Genomic DNA, 27,309 nt, shown 5'->3' on the forward strand with positions numbered 1-27,309 from the left:
GATATGTAGCTTAGGCCTTTGACCGTAAGGGATAATGTCATGGACAGCCGTCTAAACGTCCCAGGGGCAACTCCCATGGAAATGGTAGAGTTGGTACTTAGTGTTTGCCATGATTCTGGCCTGGACTCCCCTCAGCATGGCTGCGTGGGTATACTGTTCCCCATAGAGGACGCAGTGTCTCGTTCCCTTGAAAGGGAATGTCTCAGGTTACGAATGTAACCATGGTTCCCTGAGTAGGGAATGAGACACTGCGTCCTCTAGCTCCCTGCCATGCTTTGGACGCAAGCTCCAGACGAAGAAGTGAATGACGTATTCTCCTGGTGTTTATTTATAGTCGCGCCGGTAATGAGGTCAGAGGCTGTAGCCGGCCAACTCGGTGGTGTTTTTTCAATGTATGCTTCAGACACGGGTTACAACGAGGTGTTCCCCATAGCGACCCCTAGAGGACACAGTGTCTCGTTCCCTACTCAGGAAACCATGGTTACATTCATAACCTGAGACGTTCTTCTGGATTTAGTCTCTCTCAGTTTTTGTAATCTCAGACAGACTGGATGAATGATGCAAATGACTGAAATTAATATTCTGCTAGACAACTAATAATGTTTCATTTATAATAGATATATCTGTACAGCGAGATGTTTCAAAACCATTTGACATCCAAGTCACAAGGACAGGGGAATATCTGATCTGTCGCTTACAACACAAGCACAGATGCACATATCTGATTCATATCACATTTATTTCCGCATATGAAGGAGGCCTGAAACTGATCTGAGAATAATCGTATGTGGTTACATGTTCATGGGCGATATCTGATCTGTGCCAAAAAAACAAAAAAACAAAAAAACAAAAACAAAATACAATTCAAATTTGGGTCACTTGCACCATGCAGTGTAAATAAAGAGTGGGAACTTTCCTTGTCCTTTCTCAGGAGGATCACAAGTCACTGCTGCTTACCATTGAGACGAATCAAACAATCACTGTGGCAGATCAAACCATAGCATGTAGAAAATACAGTGATTTCATGCTGGAATTTAATTTTAAGTTAACAGGCTACAGTTTTTTGATGTATTCATATAAAACTTGTGATTTGATTTGCCTTTTATTGCTGTCAGATGACATTTCTTACCATATTTGTCGTTGTGTGACGACTCAAACCAGGACATGTAGAAATAAACAGAAAAGAATATGTTCAGAATGAAAGAAAACAATGATTTTTCAGAATTTACTATTCATGCTGAACTTTAACACAAGCTAATAGCCTACAGGTTTTAATGCATTTATATGCTACACAATCAGATTTTTTTTTTTTTTTTGTAAATTAAAAATTTGCTTATCTTTTTTTGCTGTCTTTCTTGCCACTCTTACCAGTGACATAACGAGGGAGAGAGAGAGATGTTTTAGATATTCTTTTAAGATTATTATTTTTTTGATTAACTTTAAAAAGTAAAACGAGTTTATGAATGATGGAGTGAATGCTGAATATTGTTTTGTTATGTGTGTATTATGTGTTTACGGTTTCTGTCACATTTTCTTTTCCATCAATCGGTTAAAACGATTCACAAAACCTCCGAATGATTCGTTCAAGAATCGACTGAATCGGTTCTAGCGGATCTCTGAACCGAGAACGGTGACAATGTCCGGGGCAGGGTTGCCAAGCCCTCTGTTTCCCCGCGAAACTCGGCACCTTTTATACTGTAGTCGCGAGTCGTTTTTTTCAGTCCGCGGGTAAAAGCGTTCTCCCCCTCCTCCCCTCGATTTCTAAGGAGGTGACAAACGCAGAAAAACACTTTTAGACTAGTTTTGCTCAGCCTTTGGGCTGGTTTTGTTTGCAGACCTGGCAACCCTGAGTCGGAAACACTTCCGGCGCTGGACGTTCACGCGAGGTAACGAAACTTAACAGAAAACACAGCATAATTGCTCATTACATACGAAACAAACACACATGAGCGTGTTTAATGATATCAATTAAACACGAGGAGACACTGTAGTATCTGTCACGTTCGGTCCCTGGCCTGTACTAACACTGTTCAGTCACCTGCTTTTATTTGCCTGCTCTGCTCTGCTCTGTTCTGTTATGCTCTGTTCCGTTCTGCTCTGTTCTGCTCTGTTCTGCTCTGTTCTGTTCTGAGTGATTCTGTGTTCAGGCGCAAAGCCCCAAACTCCAGTGACTCCGCGTGCAGTGCTTCAGTTTAATAGCACTAAAACATTTGGGAAGTCTCCCTCATCTGACACCTGTGTAGAACAGGCTTAAACTTTCTGTCATGACAGATCATATGTTGTCATGTTTTTATTATAATTGTAATAATATAATTCCCATGAATAATTTCCAATAATAAAGTATTAGATTGTTCTTTCAGATGTCAGACGGGTTCCTGATGGAGGTGTGTGTGGACTCGGTGGAGTCAGCCATAAACGCAGAAAGGGGAGGTACAGTGTCACAGTGACATTTGCTGAGACTCGTAGCGCTGAGCTGTGCAGCTGTGCTGAATGTGTTGTGTTGTGTTGTTGATGTCCAGGTGCGGGGCGTATTGAGCTGTGCTGTAGCCTGCTGGAGGGAGGACTGACGCCCAGCACAGGTCACTACACACAGCAGCTGTGCAGCTCTCTCACATGCATCACTCTGGTGCTTGTGTGCTCAGGTTGAGTTCAGGCCCACTGATGGGAATAACTCAAGAGTATTTCATTTGAAGAAACTCGAGAACTTGTCAGAATACAAACACCCCTCAAATGAGAGTGTCTTTCTAGAACTGTTATTTCCACATATTAAAAACAGACAAATAATAGTATCTCTTCATTTTAACTGGACAAGAAGTTTTAATATCATGCCTGGCAATTTGAAAAATCGATTTCATTAACATGCATAAACTTTTAAGTAGCATTTAATGATCTATAAGCATGTCGGAGATCACAGATTTCTTTGCAAACTGCTTATATTAAACTCAGTAAAATACTGTAAGTAGATATTGTAAATATGAATGTTTATTGATGAGTTTATGAAAGTTATTTAGCCATTCACACTGATGCCGAACTAAAGCATTCCTCATGCTGTGATGACCAACATTAGTGTCACAGACTTCATATGTGACCCCGGGCCTCAAAACCAGTCATAAGGGTCAATTTTGTGAAATTGAGGTTTATAAATCATCTGAAAGCTGAATAATAAGCTTTCCATCGATGTATGGCTTGTTATGATAGGACAATATTTGTCTGAGATATAACTATTTGAAAATCTGGAATCTGAGGGTGCAAAAAAAAAAAAAAAAATCTAAATATTGAGAAAATCCCCTTTAAAGTTGTCCAAATGACGTTCTTAGCTATGCATATTACTAATCAAAAATTAAGTTTTGATATATTTACGGTTGGAATTTTACAAAATATCTTCAAGGGACATGATCTTTACTTAATATCCTAATGATTTTTTGCATAAAAGAAAAAAAAACCCAAATCAATAATTTTTACCAATACAATGTATTTTTGGCTATTGCTACAAATACTTAAGACTGCTTTTGTGCTCCAGGGTCACACATGTCATTCACATGGCTGATCATTTATAATTTGTTGTTACCCTATCAGACATTTATGAAAACAGAAATTGAGGAGTTCAAGATTTTGAACTGAATTCAAAACGCCATTTATATAGACAGAAATGAAAATGAAGAAGATGGAAATGTTTCAAAGTTCCCGTCTCAAGGATGGAGAGGAAAAAGACATCGAAAGTAATGTAATGTGAATATAAATGTAAAAATGTCCCTTATTCTTTATAAATGTGAGGTTTTGTGCATCCTGACATCCAGTAGAGCAACAGCTCATCCCAGAGCTGACAGTTTTAATAGTTTTATTTTTCATCATCAGTACTCTGCCCGTTTGAACTGTTTGGTCTTCGGTCTTCAGGTCTGTTGCAGGTGGTCAAAGAGAGCGTGCGGATCCCGGTGTACGTTATGATCCGGCCCCGCGCTGGGGACTTCCTGTACTCAGACTGGGAGGTGGAGGTGATGAAGAGGGACATTGAACAGATGAAGATTCACAGAGCGGACGGGCTGGTGTTTGGAGCGCTCACAGAAGACGGACGCATAGATACTGAGCTCTGCATGGAGCTGCTGGGTAAACCTGCTCGCATTCTCTCATTCGTCTAGATATAATATTTAAGCTTGCAGTTAAAGGAATAGTTCGCCGGAGAAATAATTATTTTTTGGATATAAATATCTGGGGGTGCACGATTGATATTGACCTATTATGTATATCGTGTTTTATGATGGTAAGTATATTATTTTGTGTGTACTAGGGGTGTTAGTTAAATATCGACCGATAAAGCTGCGCAAATCCAAGCTGATAATGAACGTGTTGCGCATTAATTATCGGCCGATATTTATCATGCACCCCTAGAAATAATACACTTAGCTGGGGTATTCATGTGGACACAGTTTGCTCTCGCGTGCAGCAGAGACTGTATTTAATGTGTATGGAGTTGGTCAGAGAATTCTGGTCTTGTTTTATCGGGCCGTCGTAGAGAGATTAATATGGCATCACAGCAAAATCTAAGCTTGGGAGCCTAAGATTTCAGGGAAAGAGGAATACCAGGCCCTTGAGTCACTGTATGAACAGTCAGTTCTCAGGGACACACATCGCTGACCCACTGCATACGCGCTGATGCATTTACAGTACAGCAGCCGTGAGCTGTTCTAGAATGAATCATCTGTGATTTAACTTCAGCTGGATTGGATCTGATTTGTAGTTATCTGAACATATCTGTTTTTAGCAGTGCATCTTTATCTAACACCTGCTGGATGTTTTATTTGTGTTTTCTCTGCAGCGGCTAGTCGACCTTTACCAGTTACATTTCACAGAGGTAAAAGAATATTTGAGTGAATATGCCGACAGGTCATTCCCTAAAAAATCACCTCTTTTGGTGCTTCCTGTCAGCCTTTGATATGGTGCACGATCCAGCGGTTGCGTTAGAAGCTCTGATCTCGCTGGGCTTCGAGAGGATTTTGACCAGTGGTTGTGACTGCTCTGCGCTGGAGGGTTTACCGGTAATTAAACGCCTGGTGGAACAGGTCAGACATCCTCTATTAGATCTCAACAAACCAACACAACAGAAAGCTGAAGAATCAAACATCCATACACATTTTATATTAGGAAGAAAATAACTCACTTTATGGTTGACAAAAAGTTTGAGTTTTATGCAAATGACATGCTGTCACTGTGAAGCTTTGCTAACTTTGTTCCTAAGTGAAATCGATTTCTAATGTATTTTAGCTTAAGCTATGTTGTATAGTTGTTATGAATATATATTTTGACTTGTTTGTGTTAAAATATTTATGCTTTATGACAGATGTTCCAATTAGCTAAGCAATAATGACGTTTTCTCTCTTTACACCAACAGGCGAAAGACAGAATCGTAATAATGCCAGGTATGTGGGTTCCTCTCTGCCTTTAATAACAGGTGTGGTATAGTTCAGGCGTGGGTCTGCATGATGTTTGTGTTGAGCAGGAGGTGGAATCACCGAGAGGAACCTTCAGAGGATTCTAGAAGCTTCTGGATCTCAGGAGTTCCACTGTTCTGCTCGCTCCAGCAAGGACTCCACCATGAAGTTCAGGTGTGTGAGAGAAGGAGAGCTGCACTGCTAATCTGCAGAAGACACTCTGTTCTCGTAGAGCAGCCATTCTCAACTTTTGACTCGTTTTCCACAACAATTTTTGAAGACTCACAAGTTTTGTGTTCAGAATTTATTTTAATCCTAGGAGAATGTACTAGTTTCTGTAAATTAAAATAAGTGAATATGATAATTATAATAAAAATGAATATTTGCATTTTAGGTTTTTATGAGCTTAATGTTTTGGAGATATATATATATATATATATATATATATATATATTAGGGATTATGAATTCTTTATACAAATGCCATTGGTGTAAATAATTCCAAGTCTAGAATCACACTTAAAATGAGACTACCTCATATATCCAGGTTTTCCAAGAGCGTGGGGACTGTTCTTCTTCTTCTTCTTCTTCAAAAAAACTTGTTATTGTTGTTATTGAGGGTTTGAATTAAAATAAAAATTGTGTTGATTTTTGGTTTTAGCTTATTTTAAAGCTTTTTTTTGTAAGGACTTGGTTTATGTCTGTGCTTTCTTCTATAGGAATTCTAATGTGAGTATGGGAGGCTCTCTGTCCATACCAGAATATGCAGTTAAAGTGGCTGATGTGACTAAAGTACGTACGCTGAACGCCATTGCCAAGAACATACTCTAGGATACGTGGAGCATCGTTCATTTGTATCTACAGAAGTCAATGAGACCTGTACAGCAGTTCAAGAGGGACACTCTTGTAATTTCTCAATATGTAGTATATTCATGTGAACCTACTCTATAACAATTTACAATGAAGTTAATAAAAAACTTGAAATGTGTCAAGATGAGTAACACTTTTGTTTAGATTTTGACATTTTGCAGGTGTGAAATAAAATCCTCCTATTCTCTTGAGCCATGGCATATGTTCATACGTTCTTTTATCTTCTAATATTCTCTCTTTAATTAAATAACAAACATTTCGAACTTTATGCAGTTTTGTGTAATTTGTTTTGAACTTTTCTTTCTTTTTTTTTTTTTAATCAGTTTGATTAATATTTTTAAGTGGTTTGTACATGTATCTACTTCACTGGTATTCTGATGGGTTTTTAAAGAATGTGACCCGTGGGTTCAGCAGGAAACAGCTGCATTCACAGGTAAGTAACTTATTTAATCTATTGGTAATAATATTTTGTGCAGGGACACCAACTTAACTTTGTCACTGTGCGGGGTTGCTAGTAGTAGGGACACCAACTTAACTTTGTCACTGTGTGATAAATGATTTTTGTTGAGACCATTCAGGGTCACAATACTGGGTTAAAAACAGCTCAGTTTGGGTGATTTTGGCAGCCCAGTGCTGGGTTTGTTTAAATGACCCAACATGTATATTTTTTTTTTATTTTTTACTTAACTATTGTTGAAAAAATGACCATACTGCTGGGTTAAAATTATTCCCAAGATGGGTCTGAATATTTCACTTTAACTTGTAGTGTTCAAAAGGTGAACATTTATTGATTACCAAAACAAGCAGAAATGGAGAACAGGAAAAAGTAAAAAGAAAGTGCACACGTGTATGTGATTGAGAAAAAGTGCGTAAAGAACCAGAAACCAAGAGCCTGTTGGGAATAAGCTGTGCAATATAGCAAATCAACAGGATTGTATCCTCTCATTTTAATCCACTATACATTCTGTTCTGCTTTATTTTATATTACCAACAGTATTATTTTACTTTACCATGTTCCTTGGTTTTGCAATGCTTACTAATGTTGTTTTAACTTGCACTTGAGTGGGTTAAAGGGATGTTTGTCTACATGGGTTGGAGGTATGGGACTGTCCAGTTTTGATTGTCACGGGATGATGTAATGAAGCAGTAGTTTTCCTGTGATTTTCAACACTGATTATGTGGTCAGATAAAGTTTGTCTGAGATTTAAAACAGATGCAATAAAGATTATTAATTTAACTCTGTTCATTTTTTAGGTTTAGAGATAGGAAAGGGATTATCTATATAAATGTACATTGTACATTTTTTTCTGCCTGTTATGTTTTTAATATTGAAATGTAGAAATGAAACTAAATATATATATGCATCAAAAAGATTCTGAAAATATATTAGATTTCTATATTTGTCAATTTGTTTATATTTAGATAATGCCAGTATGTCTATATTGTGTGTTTCGGCATTAATCCAAACAAGAAGTATGTTTTTGTGTCTGCAAATATTATGTATGAATACCTACAACAATATGATTGGGTTGAAATCTGTTGTTTTATTAAAAATATATCCCATAAGTTCCAAAGAAACACTTGTTATAGTGCATAAGTAGCACTAAATATTTTAAGAAACTTTTGTAACATCAATATTTGAAATGGCAGGGTTTTTTATTTAAATTAATTTGACCAGATACACTTTTTCACATTAGTATTTGATTGAAATTTAATTTCTCTATGTTAAGTATAAAAGTACTGATAGATTTCAGATTTTCACAAGAATTACCCAAGAATTGAGTTTTTCTGTAGTTAATTTTTATCCAGTAATCTAGGTAACTTTTTTCCCTTTCTATTTACACTTGCATACATACATGTGTAGTTAGTGAGGTATAGATATTCTGTATATGACATATAATTTTTTTATGCATTATTGATTATCATTCAGGTCTTTAATAATGAATAGCTGACTAATGAAGTTGAACTGTGTCCATTCACCCTTGCACAGACACACAGGGTATATATTTGAGGATGGGGGAGGGCTGGAGTGGCATTCTCTGTTACTATGATAATTAGAACATAGTTAACATTATTAGCAATGCATGTAACACAGTGGGAGAGTTAAATCACTATTCTAATTCTTTAGTGTTTGCTCAGCAGATACATACTGCTTACATGCCCTGTAGTGCTAATTTGACTAATTGTTTAAAAGTAGGGAGAAAAAACATAAGCCTGCTAATTATGTGACATCATTTTCATAGGGGTAACAATTATGAGCTAAAATCCTGTGTATTTGTGATTTTGTCTGTCATGCTGATGTGCCTGGACCCTCAATGAGTCAGCACACTGTATCTTATCATGTCTCATGTAATGATTAACTGTAAACAGATTCAGTGGGCAAAAGTTAATAATGTGAAAAAACAACCAAAAAACAATAAACCTTATAAAAATACCTCTCGTCTTGAGGAATTTGGAAGTTGTTTTATAAGCTCAGGCATAAACATTGCTTGTATATTTTTGTTATATCCTTAACCTTGTTTAGTATTAATTTATTCTCATATGAACGTTGAATGTTGGCAGCATTTAGAGTGATGCCCTTTTTGAACAACATAACTGACAAAATCTAATCTAATCTACGATGGAAGAATTTGCAGACAATTATTTATGTGTGTGTGTGTGTGTGTTTCCTTTAGTAATTATCATTGCTCACATAACTTGTTAGTGGAATTGTGGGATCCTAAACAACTCTCTCTCTCTCTCTCTCTCTCTCTCTCTCTATACAGTATATATTTGTATGTATATTTACAAATTACAAATAAAATAATCTTGAAGAAACAGATAAAATGGATAGTCTACTCAATGACAGTCATAACAGATATTTTACCCCCACATAACACTAACCACAGGCAGCTATCCTTTGTTTATCTTTCTTTAATGATTTTATATAAATGACAGGAAACCCGACCCTACACTCCTAAACCATCAGAAGCAGAAGGAGGGAGATGTCTCTCCTCCCCCTCCTCACATGTGCATGAGCATGCTGCATCTGGACTTTAGACTGGTGAGTAATGAAAACTGAACAGTAATCTCTGGTCTGGTTCTTTTTGAAGAAGTGGGGAAAGGTTGAACTCATTTTTATGCATTTATTCAGACAGGACACACTTAGATGAGCTGGAGGCAGCCGATGTGGATGACGTCTCTTAGAGGATTATTTAATAGAAGACCAAAGTTAAGGGTTGATCAAGTCAAGGTTTATGTAACTTATCCCCTTGAATTATAACTTTAAAACTTATCGAATCAATATAAGTTTATAGCTGAGAGAGCCAGCTGGTGTGTCCTGTGAAAGAAAAGCATCCTCTGAGCTTGCCGCTGGTCAGGTGTGATGGAAGAAACATGTCTGCTGCTCTAGAGGAATACTGCGGCTCTGTTTTCTGGGTAAGTTTCATCAGGTTCTGTTTTAAGGAGTTTATAATTTTCATGCTTCAAGTTCCAACTGATGATACCGTGAGATTTCACTATTTACCACGGTACAATATACTAAAGGGATATTGTAGGATTCATATTCACAAAAACAGAGACCAAATTATATTTTATATAATACTTGCTCAGAGTTAAATTATATTCCCAGGACAAGTAATGATAAGACCATGCTTTGTTTTCTAAATCATTAGAGTTTACATATAATTTTTTCATCATTTTGTAAAAAATTCTTATGTCCATTACAATTGGTTCTGAGCAGTATCAAAATATGGATTTGTTATAAAATATTTTAAGAAATTCTAAATAAATTTAGGCTTAGGAGAAATAACTGTAGATTAATGGTGTTTTATTAAAGGTGGTTTTATTAAAAATGTATTAACATTGAAGGTACTGAATTTTATTACTGGAAGCAGATTAAGCTTGAAAATATAACTGTAAAATGAAACTGTGATGTAAACAAAGAATGAAATAATGCATCTGGTAAAATACATTCTGTGTGAATCAGACAAAGGCCTAGAATGACCTTTTGAAAGAAAGAAATAAAGAGAGAGAAAATCCTGTCTTACTGAGATGAAACATTAGTTTTACATGGAGTTTACATTATGGCACATTTCAACTTTGGCAAACAGTTATGGAGTATATTTTATAACAGAATTGGACATGCAGTGCTCAAAGATGTTTACCCAACTTCTTGAATATTTATTGCAGTGCTGGAAGTTGTTTGCTCAACTGTGAGTGACACCCAAAATGGGATGAAATCACAAATGACAAAAACACAAACATGTAAACAACACTAAAACACGAAGTCCACCGGAATGAAAGGTCTGAACAAGCTAACCTCTAGCTGTGGAATAAATGACCTTCATAGGTAACTTCTGGAGAAAAGTTCATGGCATTGAGTTATGGAGTATATTTTATAACAGAATTGGACATGCAGTGCTCAAAGATGTTTACCCAACTTCTTGAAATGTAACTATTAACAGTCTGTCAGAGTCAGCCAAATCACACCGAGTCACCTTGAGACTGCAGATGATCTCCTGCCAATCTTCATTCAGTCTTCCTCACCTCGTGTGTGTGTGTGTGTGTGTGTGTCAGAATGCCTCGTACCTGCAGCGTCCGGGTGCTGGTGTGGTTTTATTTGTCTTTCCTGTGGCTTTGTGCTCCGTGGCACTTTGCTAATCTCTGTAAGAAATCAGCTAAAGCTCCGCTCTCAAAACTCTACATCTGCAAACAGGTGAAGTTAATCATTCATTAACAGTCATTTTTGGAAACTACGGATATATGTCACAATAGGGATGAAAAGATGATCACAACCTCTGTTTCAAGCTGACTTTAAAAGAGTTTACCATGAAATAACAAATCAGTCCTCATTTATTCTTACCCTTCCCTGCTGAAAAAAAAAACAGCATATGCTGGTTAGGTATGTTTTGATGCTGGTTTATGCTGGTCCTTTTTATGATGGTCCTTTACTGGTTTATGATGGTCCTTTGCTGGTTTATGCTGGTCCTTTACTGGTTTATGATGGTCCTTTGCTGGTTTATGATGGTCCCTTTACTGGTTTTTATGCTGTCCTTTGCTGGTTTATGCTGGTCCTTTGCTGGTTTATGATGGTCCTTTACTGGTTTATGCTGATCCTTTACTGGTTTTATGCTGATCCTTTGCTGGTTTATGATGGTCCTTTACTGGTTTATGCTGGTCCTTTGCTGGTTTATGATGGTCCTTTACTGGTTTATGCTGGTCCTTTGCTGGTTTATGATGGTCCTTTACTGGTTTATGCTGGTCCTTTGCTGGTTTATGCTGGTCCTTTGCTGGTTTATGATGGTCCTTTACTGGTTTATGCTGGTCCTTTACTGGTTTATGCTGGTCTTTTGCTGGTTTATGCTGGTCCTTTGCTGGTTTATGCTGGTCCTTTACTGGTTTATGCTGGTCTTTTGCTGGTTTATGCTGGTCCTTTGCTGGTTTATGATGCTCCTTTACTGGTTTATGCTGGTCCTTTGCTGGTTTATGCTGATCCTTTTGCTGGTCCTTTGCCAGCACATGACCAGCATAAACCAGCAAAAGGACAGCATAAACCAGTAAAGGACCATCATAAACCAGTAAAGGACAGCATTAACCAGCAAAAGGACAGCATAAACCAGTAAAGGACCAGCATAAACCAGCATCCCAGCATCAAAACATACCTAACCAGCATTTTTTCAGCAGGGTTGTTGAATCAAATTCGATGGTTGGTGTTTAGTGTCATGTGTAATAGAAGTTATTAGTTATCTTATCTTTTGTATTCCACTGAAAAGAGAAATTCATACTGATTTGGAATAAGGAGGAGTCAGTCATGAGATCTTAGAAATTCTGAGTGAAATATTCCTTTAGGTTTAGAAGTGCAAGTCATATTTGTGACTGTATAAATAACAGTGTGTGACTGTGGAATGCTCAGTTGTTTATTCAAACCCCTAAAATCAAGTTCTTTAGCAGTGCGATCCAGTGTTTTGCCACTTTTTACATTAGTCTGAATGATTGGCGCTCTCACATCCTAGCACTGTTTTTGTTGTGTAAGGTTGTGGCTGGCCTGCTGCTCCTGACAGCGATAGCGGAGCTGGCTCTCACTCTCGGAGAGGATTATGGGCCGTCGAGTGATTCCACAGTTCAGAATCACCCAGCGGTGCTCTACACCAATCCAGTTCTGTTCGCCGTCTCATGGGTAACGTTCATAGATATTCATTTAATAAACAGTGTGACATGCAGGGTTAAGATGACTCGGTATGTATGTGTTTGTGTAGATAGTTGTGATGCTGTGCCAGGAGTGTGTGCGGCGCAGGCCGAGAGCTGTGGACTCCGGGAGTCTCTTCGTGTTCTGGCTGCTTCAGGTGGTGTGTGCCGTCTTCCAGTTCCAGAGCTTACTGAGAGACGCACTGAACAAGGTACTCAACCTTTGTTTCTTCATCTCTCAATCAGCAGTGGATTGCATTGCATTATACGTTTGGATCATTTCAATCTCATCTTACTCAGACATATCACTGGAGATATAGAGCGACGACTGATATTTAAATTTAAAATTAAATTAAATAATTTATGCATTTAGCAGACGCTTTTATCCAAAGCGACTTACAGTGCATTCAGACTATCAATTTTTACCTATCATGTGTTCCCGGGGAATCAAACCCCCAACCTTGCGCTTCGTAATGCAATGCTCTACCACTTGAGCTACAGGAGCACTTAATATTAGTTCATCACATATTTAGTTCATTTTATGTCAGTATCTGCTCTACTGTTATAACATCTCATTGATTTACATCGCAAGCATCAGAATTTCATCATAGAAATATCAGCATTTGCACCAAATTCATATCTTTCATGAATGAACAATGAACAATTGTATTAATATTGACCAATGCTATGAAGCAGTGCTGTTTATTATTATTAGTGCATGCCACAGTGTGCCTGTAATGCATGAGCTAATGTCACTGAATTGACTGTTATTGTACAATGTTACTGAAGTAATCATGTATTTGACACGTTTATCCTGCAGGAAGAAATCGCTGATCTTCCGCGCTTCTGCCTGTTCTACATCAGCTACGGACTGCAGCTGATCGCCTTGGTTTTATCAGCCATCGCTGACGTTTCACCTGAGGTTAAACGAATTTCACAAATGGTACGGAAAGCATGTGAGAACTGTCACTTTAACATGCAGTAAATGTATATTTGTCCAGTTTACAGTTTACTCTCTAATTCATTGCAGAATCCTGAAGCCAGAGCAACCTTTCTCAGCAGAATCACCTTTAACTGGTTTAACAGGTGCATCTGAGCTTACTTCCACTCGTCATCTGCCATTTTTATCGTCTGTTTTTTCTTTCTCTTCACTGATGACTTTCTGCATGTCACTGTTGAGTCCGTCTAAGACAACTCATATTCTGTATGTGCAATACATGAATCTCTCATATGCATAATACTCTTGTGAATCGTGTTCCTCAGCATGGTAATCAAAGGCTATAAGAGGCCTCTGGTTCAGGAGGACATGTGGGATCTGAATGAGAAGGACTCCTCTCAGGCCTTCTGTCAGGGGTTTGAGGAGGTTATGGCAAAAGAGCTGATAAAGGCCCGCTGCAGCCTGCAGAAGAAACAAAATAAACGAAAGACTAAAAGTGATCATCAGAACGGCTTGGCCAAAGGAGTCAGTCAGGATGTTCTAGTTATGGTAAGCCAATCGTTTTCTGTAGTTGTTGAATGATTTGTGTATAAACACTGCTCAGCATTACTATATATCACCATGTCACTAAACAAAGTGTGCTGGCCTTACATGACTTAATCCTGTACATGAACCAATTAAATAATTAAATAATACTATATTTCTTTTTTTCCCCACAAGAAGAAACTTCTTTCAAAAACATTAAAAATAGTAATGTTTCCAAACTTTTGGTCTGTACTGTTTAATATGATTCCATGTCAGGATTTAATCAATAATAAAAAAAAGCACCATGCTAATCGTTATTAGTATATTGAATGTTGACTTAGGGTAATCAGTATATTAACTGTAGACATAAGCCAGATTTGGCATATTTTCACCTTAAACAAAAGCTAAATTACCTATAATAATAAAATTTTTACTTAAAATAAAACTAAAAACATTTTGTTACGCAGTGTTTAATTAAGTTGACTTATTACAAATAAAGACAGTTTTAAAAGTGTAATATTTATTGCACTGTCAATTTCAGTATGTTCATGTTACTTGCTACCTTAGAAACTTAACATATCTTGCAAACCTCAGAAAATCTAGTTAAGATTGCTCAATATGTTCAAGTTGACTCAGAAGCCAATTTATGAAAACTTAATATACAGAGCACCTTTAACTAGATTTTTAAAGGCAATAAGTTTGCAAGATTTTTTGAAGTAAAGTTAACGTGAAATTTACAGTGTGTGATGTCTTTTTAAAATATGTATCATGCTTTCTGTTATTTACTAAAAAAAAACATTATATACCAAATATTGTTATTTTCTTTTAGACCAGGGGTAGGCAAGTTCGGTCCTGGAGAGCCGCAGTCCTGCAGAGTTCAGCTCTAACCCTGAAAAAAACCCTTACTTGCCTGTAGCCTTAGTAATCCTGAAGACATTGATGAGCTTGTTCAGGTGTGTTTGATTAGGGTTGAAGCTGAACTCTGCAGGACTGTGGCTCTCTAGGACCGAACCTGCCTACCCCTGTTTTATACAAACTATACAGAACGGATTTAAAGCTGGAAACCCTTGGAAATTGCTCTTTCATTAAATGACATGTTCGTTTCACTTTTTTTGTGTAGTATGTAAATAAGATTTTTCGAATCTAAGGACCAAACACTGACAGATCCACTCACAATAGTTTAATATCTAATTAGGAGGAGACAGGAAAGAAGAAAGAAAAAAAGAAGAAGAAAAAGGATTCTGAATCCGAGTATCCTAATTCCTGGCTGGTTCCCACCATCGCTAAAACCTCCAAAGCTGTGCTTCTAGAGTCGGCCTTCTACAAACTGATACAAGACCTTCTCTCATTTGCAAGCCCACAGCTTCTGAAGTAAGTGGCCTTCTTTTATTATATCGCAAGAGTTTTTTATTGTTACTGATCTTCAGACTTGGACTTCATGGTCCGTGAAAAGAACTTCATGTATTACCCTGTTAGTTCTTCACTTGGTGTTTCTGAAACCGCTGGACTGCTTACCAATGTGAGATGTGGTGTGTCCCAGGTTAATGATCTCCTTCACTCAGGACAAATCCAGTCATGCATGGACTGGTTACCTGTATGCCGTGCTGCTTCTGGTGGTGGCTTTTTTACAGTCAGTTATTCTACAACAGTATTTCCAGCGATGTTTTATCCTGGGTATGAAAGTACGCACATCTCTCATGGCTGCTGTTTATAAGAAGGTACATTGATCTGTGTTTTTAGACATGATGTCATAATCCCAGTGGATGATGTTGTGATGACTCGTTACTTGCTGGTTCCTCTCAGGCATTAGTCGTGTCTAACGACTCTAGGAAAGAGTCGACCGCTGGAGAGATAGTCAACCTGATGTCAGCGGACGCCCAAAGATTTAACGACGTCACCAACTTCATCCATCTGCTGTGGTCGTGTCCGCTGCAGATCGCTCTGGCCATCGCCTTCCTCTGGATCGAGCTGGGTCCCTCTGTCCTGGCCGGTCTGCTGGTCATGGTGCTGATGGTGCCCATCAACGGCTGGCTGGCCACCAAATCCAGGGGCTTCCAGGTGATTCAGTTGCTCCTGATAAAGACTTACAAAAATAAAACACTGCATCAATATCCACTAAGGGCAACATGCTTCTTTTCAGATGGAGAACATGAAATTTAAAGACAAGCGCATGAAAATTATCAATGACATATTGAATGGAATAAAAGTAAGTGTTGTCACTGGGGTGGTGCCCTTTCAAAAGGTACACATTTGTACCTTATTTACCCCTAAAGGGTGACTTTTAGTACCTAAAGTGTACATATGGGTACCTTCATGGTACATGTTTGCTTTTCTGAGAATGTAGCATGCTTCAGATCATATTTAAATTTTGTATTCAGTCAAATCAGAATATTTGAAATCTTGGTTTGCAGACATCTCTGCACATTTTCCACTTCTTTTTGTCACTGGTGTGGTAGGTTCTGAAGTATTATGCCTGGGAATCATCTTTTGAGGCTCAGGTTCAGGAAATTCGAGAGAAGGAGCTGAAGGTGATGAGGAAGTTTGCCTACCTCTCATCGGTCTCCACCTTCATATTTTCATGTGCTCCAGCTATTGTGAGTATAACAGTGTTTTATACAGTACAGGTCAAAAGTTTGGAAACATTACTATTTTTAATGTTTTTGAAAGAAGTCTCTTCTGCTCATCAAGCCTGCATTTATTTGATCAAAAATACAGAAAAAACAGTAATATTGTGAAATATTATTACAACTTAAAATAATAGTTTTTTATTTGAATATACTTTAAAGAAATAATTTATTCCTGTGATGCAAAGCTGAATTTTCAGCATCATTACTGCAGCCTTCAGTGTCACATGTAACATCCAGTCTATCACATGATCATTTAGAAATCATTCTAATATTCTGATTTATTATGAGTGTTGGAAACAGTTCTGCTGTCTAATATATTTGATGAATAAAAGGTTAAAAAGAACTGCATTTATTCAAAATAAAAAAAAATTCTAATAATATATATTCTAATAATATATTTTCATTACTATCACTTTTTTATCAATTTAACACATCCTTGCTGAATAAAAGTATTGATTTTATTTAAAAAAAAGAAAGAAAAAAAAATTACTTACCCCAAATTACTGACCAGTAGTGTATATTGTTATTACAAAATATTTATATTTTTAAAAACATAGCTTCTTTTTTTATTTTACTTTTTATTCATCAAAGTATCCTAAAAAAGTATCACGTTCTGAAAAAATATTAAGCAGCAGAACTGTTTCCAACTTTGATAATGAATCATCATATTAGAATGATTTCTAAAGGATCATGTGATAATGATCCTAAAAATTCAGCTTTGCATCACAGAAATAAATGATAATTTAAAGTATAATACATTTAAAAACAATTATTTTTAAGTTGTAATAATATTTCACAATATTACATTTTTTTCTGTATTTTTGATCAAATAAATGCAGGCTTGATGAGCAGAAGAAACTTCTTTCAAAAACATTAAAAATAGTAATGTTTCCAAACTTTTGACCTGTACTGTATATTGAATGATTTTCTATTGCACCAATGAATTTGTCAAAGTAATATCGATATCGATCATATATCATATCCTATCATATCATATTGTCTGCAGGTGTCTCTGGCGACCTTCGCTGTATTTGTGTCTGTGAGTCCTGATAACATCCTGGATGCAGAGAAAGCTTTTACCTCCATCTCACTCTTTAACATACTGCGCTTCCCACTCGCCATGCTCCCACAGCTGATTTCCATCATGGTGCAGGTACTAGAAGAAATACATGCTGTTACCGGAGCATTTCATTGTTTGCAATTATATTAAAATATCATTGAACTAATTAGAAATCTGTACTCTCTGTAATTTGTTCAGACCGCTGTGTCGAAGAAAAGACTCGAGAAATTTCTAAGTGGTGATGATCTGGACACAATGGCGATAACGCGTGACGACAGCCACAGTAAGATTTATAGACATAATTTTTATAGACTTCTATTTTTGTTTAAATTTTTTGAGATTTCAAATTGATCACATTTTGACTCATTTCTGTTTGCAGTAACAATGTGCTTTTGAATAGTTTCTTGCATTTAACATACTGCAAAGAACATACTTCAAGCCCATTTCAGAGCGTAGTATGAAACCTGAGAGAGTGAACAGATGTTATCATCATTTCCTGAATTAGGTGCCGCTGTGAGCATGACTGACGGCACATACGCCTGGGAAAGAGACACAGAACCAGTTCTGAAAAAGTGAGCTTTGCCTTGTTTCACTACAACATTACACTTTCATATTTTTACACTGTTACAGTATACAACAGATGCAACTAAAACTGTAAGTATTACTGCTGTGTGTTAGCAGGAGTGTGTGTGTTCTGTCTGGCGGTTTTTAACCAGTGATTATATTGTTCAGTGTCTCTCTGGTCACTGATATCCGCTCTGCTGGGAGAACTGCACAGCCTCAAGGGTCGCATTAATATCAAAGTAAACACACAGATAGTTCATGCCTAGTTTCAGATTGAGCTCTGTCACTCTTATTTGCTGGCTGGACAGTTAGTTACGTGTGTTTGCTCATGCGTCTCGTCTTCTCTCAGGGGTCTGTAGCGTTCGTGCCACAGCAGGCCTGGATTCAGAACGCCACTGTAATGGACAACATCCTGTTCGGCTCTAATCTGGATGAGGAGCGTTACCGGTCTGTGGTGGACGCGTGCGCGCTCGGGCCTGACCTGGATCTTCTGCCAGGAAGAGATCAAACTGAGATCGGTGAGAAGGTAAAGTGTGTGGCATGTTGATGATAAAACAGTTTCCCTTTTATGTCACTAAAGAGCAGTGGATCCCAAGCTGTGCTTGAATCCCTCCTTACATATAAGAAAGGTGACCGTAAACTTACAGTTTGCATATTCAGAAACAGATTTAGGCATGGGGGGACATGGGCATCTTATCAGAGGCGTGGAAAAAAATGGCTGTTTGCATTCCAATGCAGAAGAGTTTAGGATTGGATCATTATTGCAGTGATTGACATGTTGTATGTTTTGCAACAGTTCTTGAGTAATTGAGGCAAACAACCATGTTGGAAGACATATCCATGTACATATTTCACTATGATGGATGATGATTCACCAGGCTCAGTTTGTGAAATAGTAGTGTACATCAGTGTACATCATTTTCATCTATAAATTGGCCACCAAAGAGTCCTGATCCCTTTTCTTTTATTGAGAGACAGGACTAAATGCACTACTTCGTAGGTCGAGAACCTCTGCACAATTAGGTTTAGACTCTCATATCCTCATAAATATGAAATGCTTTTAAAATCCTCTTTGAAATTTTTAAAACGTTTTATGATTTTGATTATTTTCATAAATACATACTAAAGTAAACATGCATTAATTTACCATTAAAACACGTATTGAGTTCAAGTGTATTTCTGGCAGTCCACCTTCACACAGTATTCACCCGTTATTATGTGGTTATAAACATCAACAAGCACAGGTGAAAACAAAAATGCAATAGTCCTACGTATGAGCCAAGTGGAGTATTTTTGTGGATAATTTTTCATCTTGAGGTTATCTGCACAAGCTTAACCAATCATCCGAAGTATGTCAGTTCCAAACTGTACAGGCTTGTCAATGTATAATTTGTCTAGATTTCAGAAATGTTCCATATATTTCATTGTTGATTATTAAATAGTATTAAATAGCTTGTATATTGGCATTAAATCAGCTATCAGCCACCCTGATGTCTAGATTAACACCAGCAGTACACATTTTGGATGTCTCTCACATTTTTTGGATGTCTGACTCATCACTTCCAGCTCTTCGAGTGTCAAATGAGCTCAATTATTTGATTAAGAAGAGTTCAGAAATGTGTAGTGCTAATGTTCCTCCAGGATCAGGGTTGGGAAACTCTTTTATGTTTCATATTCTGTACCACAGGGCATCAATCTGAGTGGAGGACAGAAACAGCGGGTGAGTCTGGCCAGGGCAGTCTACAGCTCCGCAGACGTGTACCTTCTGGATGACCCTCTGTCTGCTGTAGACTCACATGTGGGGAAACATCTGTTTGAAAGGGTGATCGGACCCACAGGACTGCTCAAAGACAAGGTACGTCTTACCTTAATTGCTGCACTGCTGTTCTGTAATAATGCTATATTAAATCAAACACATTGCTCTGTTTTGTCCTCATCTCTTTCTCTGTAGACTCGTATCCTGGTGACTCATGGAATCAGCTTCCTGCCGTATGTAGATGAGATCGTTGTATTGGTAAATGGGGTGGTGTCTGAGGTAGGCTCATACGACGGCCTTCGCGCCAGTAAAGGAGCTTTCTCTGAATTCCTGGAAACGTACGGCAAAGAAGAAAGCAGCAACGCTAATGCCAATAAAGGTTTGTCTCCCATCCAACATTTGCATTTTCTTATGAGCTTCAAATATTGTCATTGATTAAATGGTCGTCTGAACACATTCTGAAAGCTTTATTGCAATGCTTGCGAGGTCTGCATGTTTCAGATGCTACAGCGTAGGTTTCTTTCTTTTTCTCTTGGTTGGTTTATTTCTTGCCTTTCTGTGATGAATGACCAAAACTGTCAACTGAGAACCAGAACACAACAGTTGAGTTCATGAGCCAATAAACAACCTGGGGTGTTATTATTCATCTTGATTTCTCAAACGCTCCTTTGACCTCATGGCTTGGCTTTTGCTCTGAGATGTGGTTTCAGCTGTTCGAGCTGTTAGAGAGTGCCTTTCCAAATCATGTCCAGTCAATGGAATTTGAAGGCTGCAATTCAGTCATAAAGCAGCTAAATAGTGGAAATAATTGTGCAATACTATTGTAAAAATAAATAATAGTTTCTTTTTAATGAAGACAGCTCTTAAATTCACACAATAGCATTGACCAATCTGAACACAAAATGGTCACAAAATCCTCTACTGTAGATGATTGGTTGTGGGCAGTATTAATAGAAAAAGCATGCATGGATCAACACTATGAAGTTTCACTGGAAATATTAGACCATTCAGGCACCTTTGGCACAATCTTTTCAATATACTTTGATATCTAAAACATTACAGAGAAATAAAAAGGAAGCACGTTGACATGTCTGCTAACATCAAAACATGCAGACAAGTCTCTCTACACACATAAACTTTATTTGTTGTTCTCATTGTTCAAAAAGCATCAGCTCAGGAGTCAGACTTCGAGCAGATTGAGATGCTGCCGGAGGGTTTGGAGCCACAGGCTGATGGCTGTCCTGAGGACATTGTCTCAAGCACACTAAAGAGAGAAAACAGCTTGCGCCACAGCCAGCGGCACAGCAAACAAAATGGAAGGTAAACTCAACACACCACAGACTAGTATTCCACATGTCAGAAGAACACTTCTCTCAGATATAACCGAACGTTGCCCCAGTTGAGCAAGTATTCTCATGATCCTCACACGTGCTACTGAAATTTAGATTCTGAATGAAAATCACTTTCTGAGCAACAACAGACTTCATTGCAGGAGTACATTTTTGTTTTTACCATTTTTGTATTTTTTGTCTTTAGTATGAGATTGAGGAAAAACAGCTCAGTTCGATCCAAAAAAGACTCTGGTGATAAGAAGGGACAGCGACTCATTGAGAAAGAAACAATGGAGACAGGAAGGGTACATAAGCTTAACTAAAAGCAGATTTGATATTCCATGTTTTGTTATCCATCTTTCCTCACTAACTTCGTGCAAATGATTTTTTGATCCATGTACCAGGTGAAATTCTCAGTGTATCTTCAGTATCTGAGGTCTATGGGCTGGTGTTTCATCACCTGGAGTTTCCTGTTCTACTTCATCCAGAATGTGGCCTTCATTGGTCAAAACCTGTGGCTCAGTGACTGGACTGAGGATTCTGTAGAATATTTCAACACAACCTACCCAAATCATATTAGAGACATGAGAATAGGTGTCTTCGGAGCCCTGGGATTGGCACAAGGTATGAGCAGAAAGAGGTTTAATCATTTTTTATTTTTATTTTTTTAAGTATTTATAGCTGCAAGCAGTAATGATGAGTTGACGAGTGGGTCTAAAAAAACAATGTGATTTGGGTCAATTAAGGAGGACTTTTTCAAAGTGCTATAAGCTTGGGATGCTGTGACCATCAAACACAATAGCCACTGTGACTAAACATACAGCTCTAAACCAATCAGTGCACACAGATATAGGTTAGAATCTAAACTCTTCCTATTTCCTTTTTTGCTATTAAATGATTCCATCATCATGGCAACACTGCTTCTCCCTCTGTCTAATGGCCAACAATATGCAAAGAACCTCAAAAACTGCTGAAATGCCCAAAAATTTATTTTGGAATTGAATATGGTTGGTGGTTGGAAAGAGAATAGAGAAATATAAAATTGTTTGTGAATGAATGTATAAGCAGTATGACATTGTGGTAGTCAGAGAACTTTGCGTGGCCAGTGTTTGTTGAAGAGGATTCAACAAGTACTTAATAGAGAATCAGGGAAAGCGTTATCTTAACTAGTCCATCTGCAAAGTGTTTCATCCACACATTGCATTAGGGTGCCATGTTAACCACATTCTCTTAGATTAATTAACTTTCCAGACTCTTCTACAAGGTGTAGTCAATAATTTGAACAACTTGAAAAATAGGCCTTGTGGAATTCGGAGCGTGAGATGAAGAAATAGTGATTTCTGTGTCCTAAGGAGAGGAGATCAAAGCTCTCACTCTTTGCTTTAACTCTTTGTCTAAAAATAGTAAATGAAATAGCGAGCTTCAGCCTTTCGTTTCAAAGAGAAAAAATGGTAGACACAGCACATGAATGTTCCTTAGTGACTAAGTAATGGTATGTCTTTCTCCGTCAGGTTTTTTGGTGTTTTTAGGCACTATACTCCTAGCTGATGGATCCATTTCTGCATCCAGGACTCTACACACAAGTCTGCTGTCTAATATTCTGAAAGTACCCATGGTGTTCTTTGATACCACACCTTCAGGACGAATAGTCAATCGTTTTGCTAAGGTATATATGGGCCTGATTTAACACTGAACTTGATTTTGAGCAAGATTTTGTTAATTTCTGCTCTAAAGCCAAAGCAAAGATCTATTAATTGTAATTGTACTGTTGTAGCCTATAATTAGAATATTGTACAGTATGAAATATGGACCACAAATATATACGATTAGATTTTTTTTTTTTGGATGATTGTTATGCTTTACCTGCTCTTAAACTTGAATTTATATCTTTTTTTTTTTTTTTTTTTTTTGGCTTATATTTAGGATATATTTACAGTAGATGAGATAATCCCGATGTCCTTCAGATCCTGCATTCTCTGTCTTCTTGGAGTTCTGGGGACATTGTTCGTTATCTGTCTGGCGACTCCAATCTTCACCGCAGTTGTTGTACCTATAGCTGTTATCTACTACTTTGTCCAGGTAACACAGCTACCAGTAATGGTAAAAAAATTAGAATAAGCCATTTAAGTGAAATAATTCTAATCTACCCTGCTATTGTCCAGTAATTTTGTATAAACTTGCTTCCTGTATTTTAGAGGTTCTATGTAGCTACATCCCGGCAACTCAGACGACTGGACTCTGTATCTCGATCTCCCATATACTCCCACTTTGGAGAAACGGTATCAGGAATCTCTGTGATAAGGGCATATGGGCACCAGCAACGCTTCCTAAAGCAAAATGAGGACACCATTGATCAGAATCTCAAAAGTGTCTATCCTTGGATTGTTTCTAATAGGTCAGAATTGGTACTCTATATCACCTTTTTTTTTTTTCAAGAGATAAATGGTCACATTTTATTTTAATGTCCAGTTCTCGCTATTAACAAACCATTAACTATGACTTTCACCTCAATGAACTCCTAATTTGCTGCTTATTAATAGTTAATAAGGTAGTTTTTATGTTTAGGTATTGGGTAGGATTAGGAATGTAGAATAAATGCTTTATAAGAACTAATAAACAACCAAAAGGTTAATAATAGGCATGCTAATAAGCATCTAGTTAATAGTGAGAATTGGTCCCTATACTAAAGTGTTACCAGATAAATCTGTTTTGCTTTATAAGCCCTGAGTGCTGCTTGTTGGGTTTCAGGTGGTTGGCCATGCGTTTGGAGTTCCTGGGGAATCTGGTGGTGTTTTTCTCAGCTTTGTTTGCTGTGATCTCTCGTGACTCTTTGAATAGTGGACTGGTTGGACTGTCCATCTCATACGCCTTAAATGTGAGTTTTTGATTCTGAGGTACTTGTGATAGTCAGTCAAATAACCTCAAGTGTGTTAAGTAACACTGTGCCACTGCTCATGTTCTCATTAGGTGACTCAAACTCTGAACTGGCTTGTGAGAATGACATCAGAATTGGAGACCAACATTGTTGCTGTGGAAAGAGTGAGGGAATATGCAGAGATAAAAAATGAGGTGTGATTTTTTTTTTCTTTCTGCTAATTACTAATTGTCTTCCTAATTGTATTGACTATCTTAAATTGAGTGTAAACTTTGTACAAAAGTACAAAGAAAAGATTTCCAAAGTATTGTATTGACTGGCTTGATTGTTTTTTTTTTGTATATATAAATTTTTTTTTAATTTATTTGATGTAATACAATAAAATTGGGTTGGGACTGTGTCATGTTTAATGTCACATTAACTGTCCTTTTAATTACAATATTTAATCGTTTTAGAAATGAGGATACTAATTGTTGTTGTTGTTTGTTTTTTAATTTTATTTTTTTTTTGTTTTTGTACTGACTTTTTTGGAGTGAGTTGCAGCATTCAACATCAAAATTTTATTATATTTACAAAATACATTTAAGCCGGTCAGTGAAAAAAATTGGAAATCTTTTCTTTGTACTTTTGTAAATTAAAGAAAAGTTAAAGGGAATCAACAAATAACAAATTCTTGATTTCACTGCATTTAACAAAAGTTTCCATGTGAAATCCAGTGATTTCAAAAATTAGAAAAGCATTTGCTAAATTTTGCAGTTTTAGTGTGAGAATATGTGTGTCTCCAGGCTCCATGGATCACCAGTAATCGTCCTCCAGATGACTGGCCCACAGCTGGGAATATTCATTTTGAAAACTACAAAGTTCGATACAGGCCTGAATTGGAGCTCATTCTCCATGGAATCACATGTGATATTCAAAGCACTGAGAAGGTGAGGAGACATACCCGATTCATAAATTATTATTATTTTTTCTTTAAAATATAGAAAATGCCACTTGATTTTCCCCCTGATTTCCCCAGATTGGCATTGTTGGTCGAACCGGTGCAGGCAAATCCAGTCTGACCAACTGTTTGTTTCGCATTATTGAAGCTAGTGAAGGTCAAATCCTCGTTGATGGTATTGACATCTCCACCCTGGGGCTTCATGATCTCAGGAGCAGACTTACCATCATTCCACAGGTGCGTGAAGTACACAAGATACATTCACCAAAGGGTTGCCAAGTAGAACAGTTGTTACCAAGGGTTTGAGAAGTTGGAAGTTGAAATAATTCTCACTCACATAGTACACAAAAAGGGGCGAGGCCTGGCGGAGCTGTGCTAGAGAAGACAAAGAAGAAGAGTTGCTTTAGTGGCAATCACAATGCCCTTTGCAAGCTAACCAATCAGAGCACATTTCGCATTTCAGAAGGAGGGGCTTCATCGAAACACGTACTAAACAGGGGCACGCGAGACAGACTAGAAAGAGAGGTGCTGCAATAATGTCAAATATGTGAAACATAATGCGTTTTTGGAACAATCGAGCATGAAAATTTATTCTAACACACCCCAAAAACCAAATCAAGACTTCATAAGAGGGCATAATAGGGACCGTTTAATGAGAGTGTCCCGCAATGCTGAAAACGAATAAACATGTGCTTTCTAACAGGACCCAGTACTCTTCTCTGGAACTCTGCGGATGAATCTGGACCCTTTCGAGAAGTTTAGTGATGAGGAGATATGGAGCGTTCTGGAGCTGGCTCATCTCAAAGATTATGTTCGGGGTTTGCCAACAGGACTTCAACACGAGGTCTCGGAGGGTGGAGAGAATTTGAGGTCTGTGAGCTGTAGAAACACGAACATGTTTATTTGATGTTGATTTGAATGTGCATAATACAGAGTAGCGCGTCTTGGGGTGCATCGACTAATTATGGGGTGCTGATTAATTATAATATTGATAGTTTTCAGTTTGTTTAGATTTTAGCAGTCATAGTACTATGATAATGAGAGTCATCTAATCTTTAAATCGTGGATATAGAATTTTCTGATAATGTATTGTTGTTTTATATAGATGTGTGTTTTGTTTTTGGTTTTTGATTTTTAATGGATCCCCGACAGTGTTGGTCAGAGGCAGCTGCTGTGTCTCGCCCGGGCCTTGCTCAGGAAATCCCGTATACTGATCCTGGATGAAGCCACCGCAGCCGTGGATCTGGAGACAGACGATCTCATCCAGAACACCATCCGCACAGAGTTTTCCCACTGTACCGTGCTCACCATCGCACACAGGCTGAACACTATTCTGGACAGTTCACGGTGGGCAGCCTTCAGGACCAATCCTTTTGATGTTTATAGAGCTCGATTCAAAGCAGCTTTACAGTGATATATTGCAGTAATACTGTCTTAAATTGAATTAGATTTTCATTGGCAGTTGCATTTAATACTCGACTTAAAATGCCTTCGTACATTTGTCGGTAAATCCACAGTCAAAAGCAATGTGACAAGAAATTAATATTTAGAAATTTGTTATTGGAAGACACTCCTTTAAAAATTTTGAAAGTTAATTATTGTGCTAAAATTTAAGTTAAAACACAGGGATGTGGCCTTTAAGTATTTTTCAGTTAAGTAAACATTGCTTTAAAAAAAATCAATAAAGAGTCAGTAATACAGTGAAGAAGAAAGGAACACAATCAAATCTTAAGGCCAGTGTTGGCCTACCATAAACCTCTTTCAGGGAGCTGTAAATGTCATACATATGCATCTTTTACAATTATATTAGGACTAATAGCATAGTCACTATGCTTATAAAAACTAAACTGAGGAGTCACAACAAATGGAGGCATACAGCTGGAAACTGTACTGACCTTTCCTCTTCTTTATTTTGTAGGGTAATGGTCCTGGATTCTGGGAAGATCGTGGAGTTTGATTCGCCCAGTGTATTGCTGAACAACAAACAGGGACATTTCTATGCAATGGCTAAGGATGCTGGAATCAGAGGAGGGGAAACCAGTAAACCTACAGATATATCTACTGACCTATGATGTTTAGCGTTGTTCTATTTCTCTTTTAAAACTTGACTAGTCTTGAGGACCAAAATATTAAAATGTTAAGCATTTATAGTATTATTCTCTATAATCCTGTTATTTTTTGTTGGTGTGTTGACATGGATTTATATGTTGTGGCAATAAAGTTTATTAAATTTA

At 37.5% G+C, this 27,309-nt stretch overlaps 2 protein-coding genes across 3 annotated transcripts; both read left to right on the plus strand.

The window, feature by feature from the left end:
• The first annotated feature begins 1,321 nt into the window (after positions 1 to 1,321).
• Positions 1,322 to 6,486, plus strand: cutc (cutC copper transporter homolog (E. coli)). 2 transcript variants are annotated; one of them, XM_042768402.1, is made up of 9 exons: positions 1,322 to 1,886; positions 2,361 to 2,430; positions 2,520 to 2,642; positions 3,895 to 4,104; positions 4,814 to 4,849; positions 4,924 to 5,057; positions 5,387 to 5,414; positions 5,495 to 5,600; positions 6,145 to 6,486. In XM_042768402.1, the coding sequence occupies exons 2-9, from the start codon at positions 2,361 to 2,363 to the stop codon at positions 6,254 to 6,256; spliced, it is 819 nt and encodes a 272-aa protein (XP_042624336.1). In that variant the 5' UTR covers positions 1,322 to 1,886; the 3' UTR covers positions 6,257 to 6,486. The 2 variants fall into 2 exon arrangements, with proteins under 2 accessions (XP_042624336.1, XP_042624337.1); XM_042768403.1 differs by having other exon boundaries at positions 2,520 to 2,579.
• Positions 6,487 to 9,359: 2,873 nt separating this feature from the next.
• Positions 9,360 to 27,309, plus strand: LOC109077536 (ATP-binding cassette sub-family C member 2-like). Its single transcript, XM_042768404.1, is given in 34 exon segments — positions 9,360 to 9,712; positions 10,853 to 10,875; positions 10,877 to 10,991; positions 12,309 to 12,452; positions 12,532 to 12,672; positions 13,281 to 13,403; positions 13,491 to 13,546; positions 13,724 to 13,946; positions 15,118 to 15,293; positions 15,463 to 15,640; positions 15,726 to 15,980; positions 16,063 to 16,128; positions 16,379 to 16,516; positions 17,556 to 17,702; positions 17,808 to 17,892; positions 18,115 to 18,181; positions 18,240 to 18,298; positions 18,342 to 18,412; positions 18,523 to 18,699; positions 19,861 to 20,028; positions 20,125 to 20,308; positions 21,096 to 21,249; positions 21,466 to 21,565; positions 21,665 to 21,884; positions 22,772 to 22,926; positions 23,184 to 23,339; positions 23,456 to 23,655; positions 24,009 to 24,135; positions 24,228 to 24,329; positions 24,921 to 25,064; positions 25,154 to 25,312; positions 25,779 to 25,945; positions 26,228 to 26,422; positions 26,994 to 27,309. Coding segments are annotated over 34 exon segments (4,671 nt in total). The 5' UTR covers positions 9,360 to 9,670; the 3' UTR covers positions 27,148 to 27,309.

This window comes from Cyprinus carpio, chromosome A13, assembly GCF_018340385.1.
Source record: "Cyprinus carpio isolate SPL01 chromosome A13, ASM1834038v1, whole genome shotgun sequence".
NCBI lineage: Eukaryota > Metazoa > Chordata > Actinopteri > Cypriniformes > Cyprinidae > Cyprinus > Cyprinus carpio.

Excerpts from the sequence above, each read along its gene's own strand:
- cutc (XM_042768402.1), top strand. The coding sequence starts at position 2,361 with ATGTCAGACGGGTTCCTGATGGAGGTGTGTGTGGACTCGGTGGAGTCA. Across the intron at positions 4,105-4,813 it reads GCTCTGCATGGAGCTGCTGG|CGGCTAGTCGACCTTTACCA; the intron begins GTAAACCTGCTC and ends TTTTCTCTGCAG. Across the intron at positions 4,850-4,923 it reads ACCAGTTACATTTCACAGAG|CCTTTGATATGGTGCACGAT; the intron begins GTAAAAGAATAT and ends GCTTCCTGTCAG.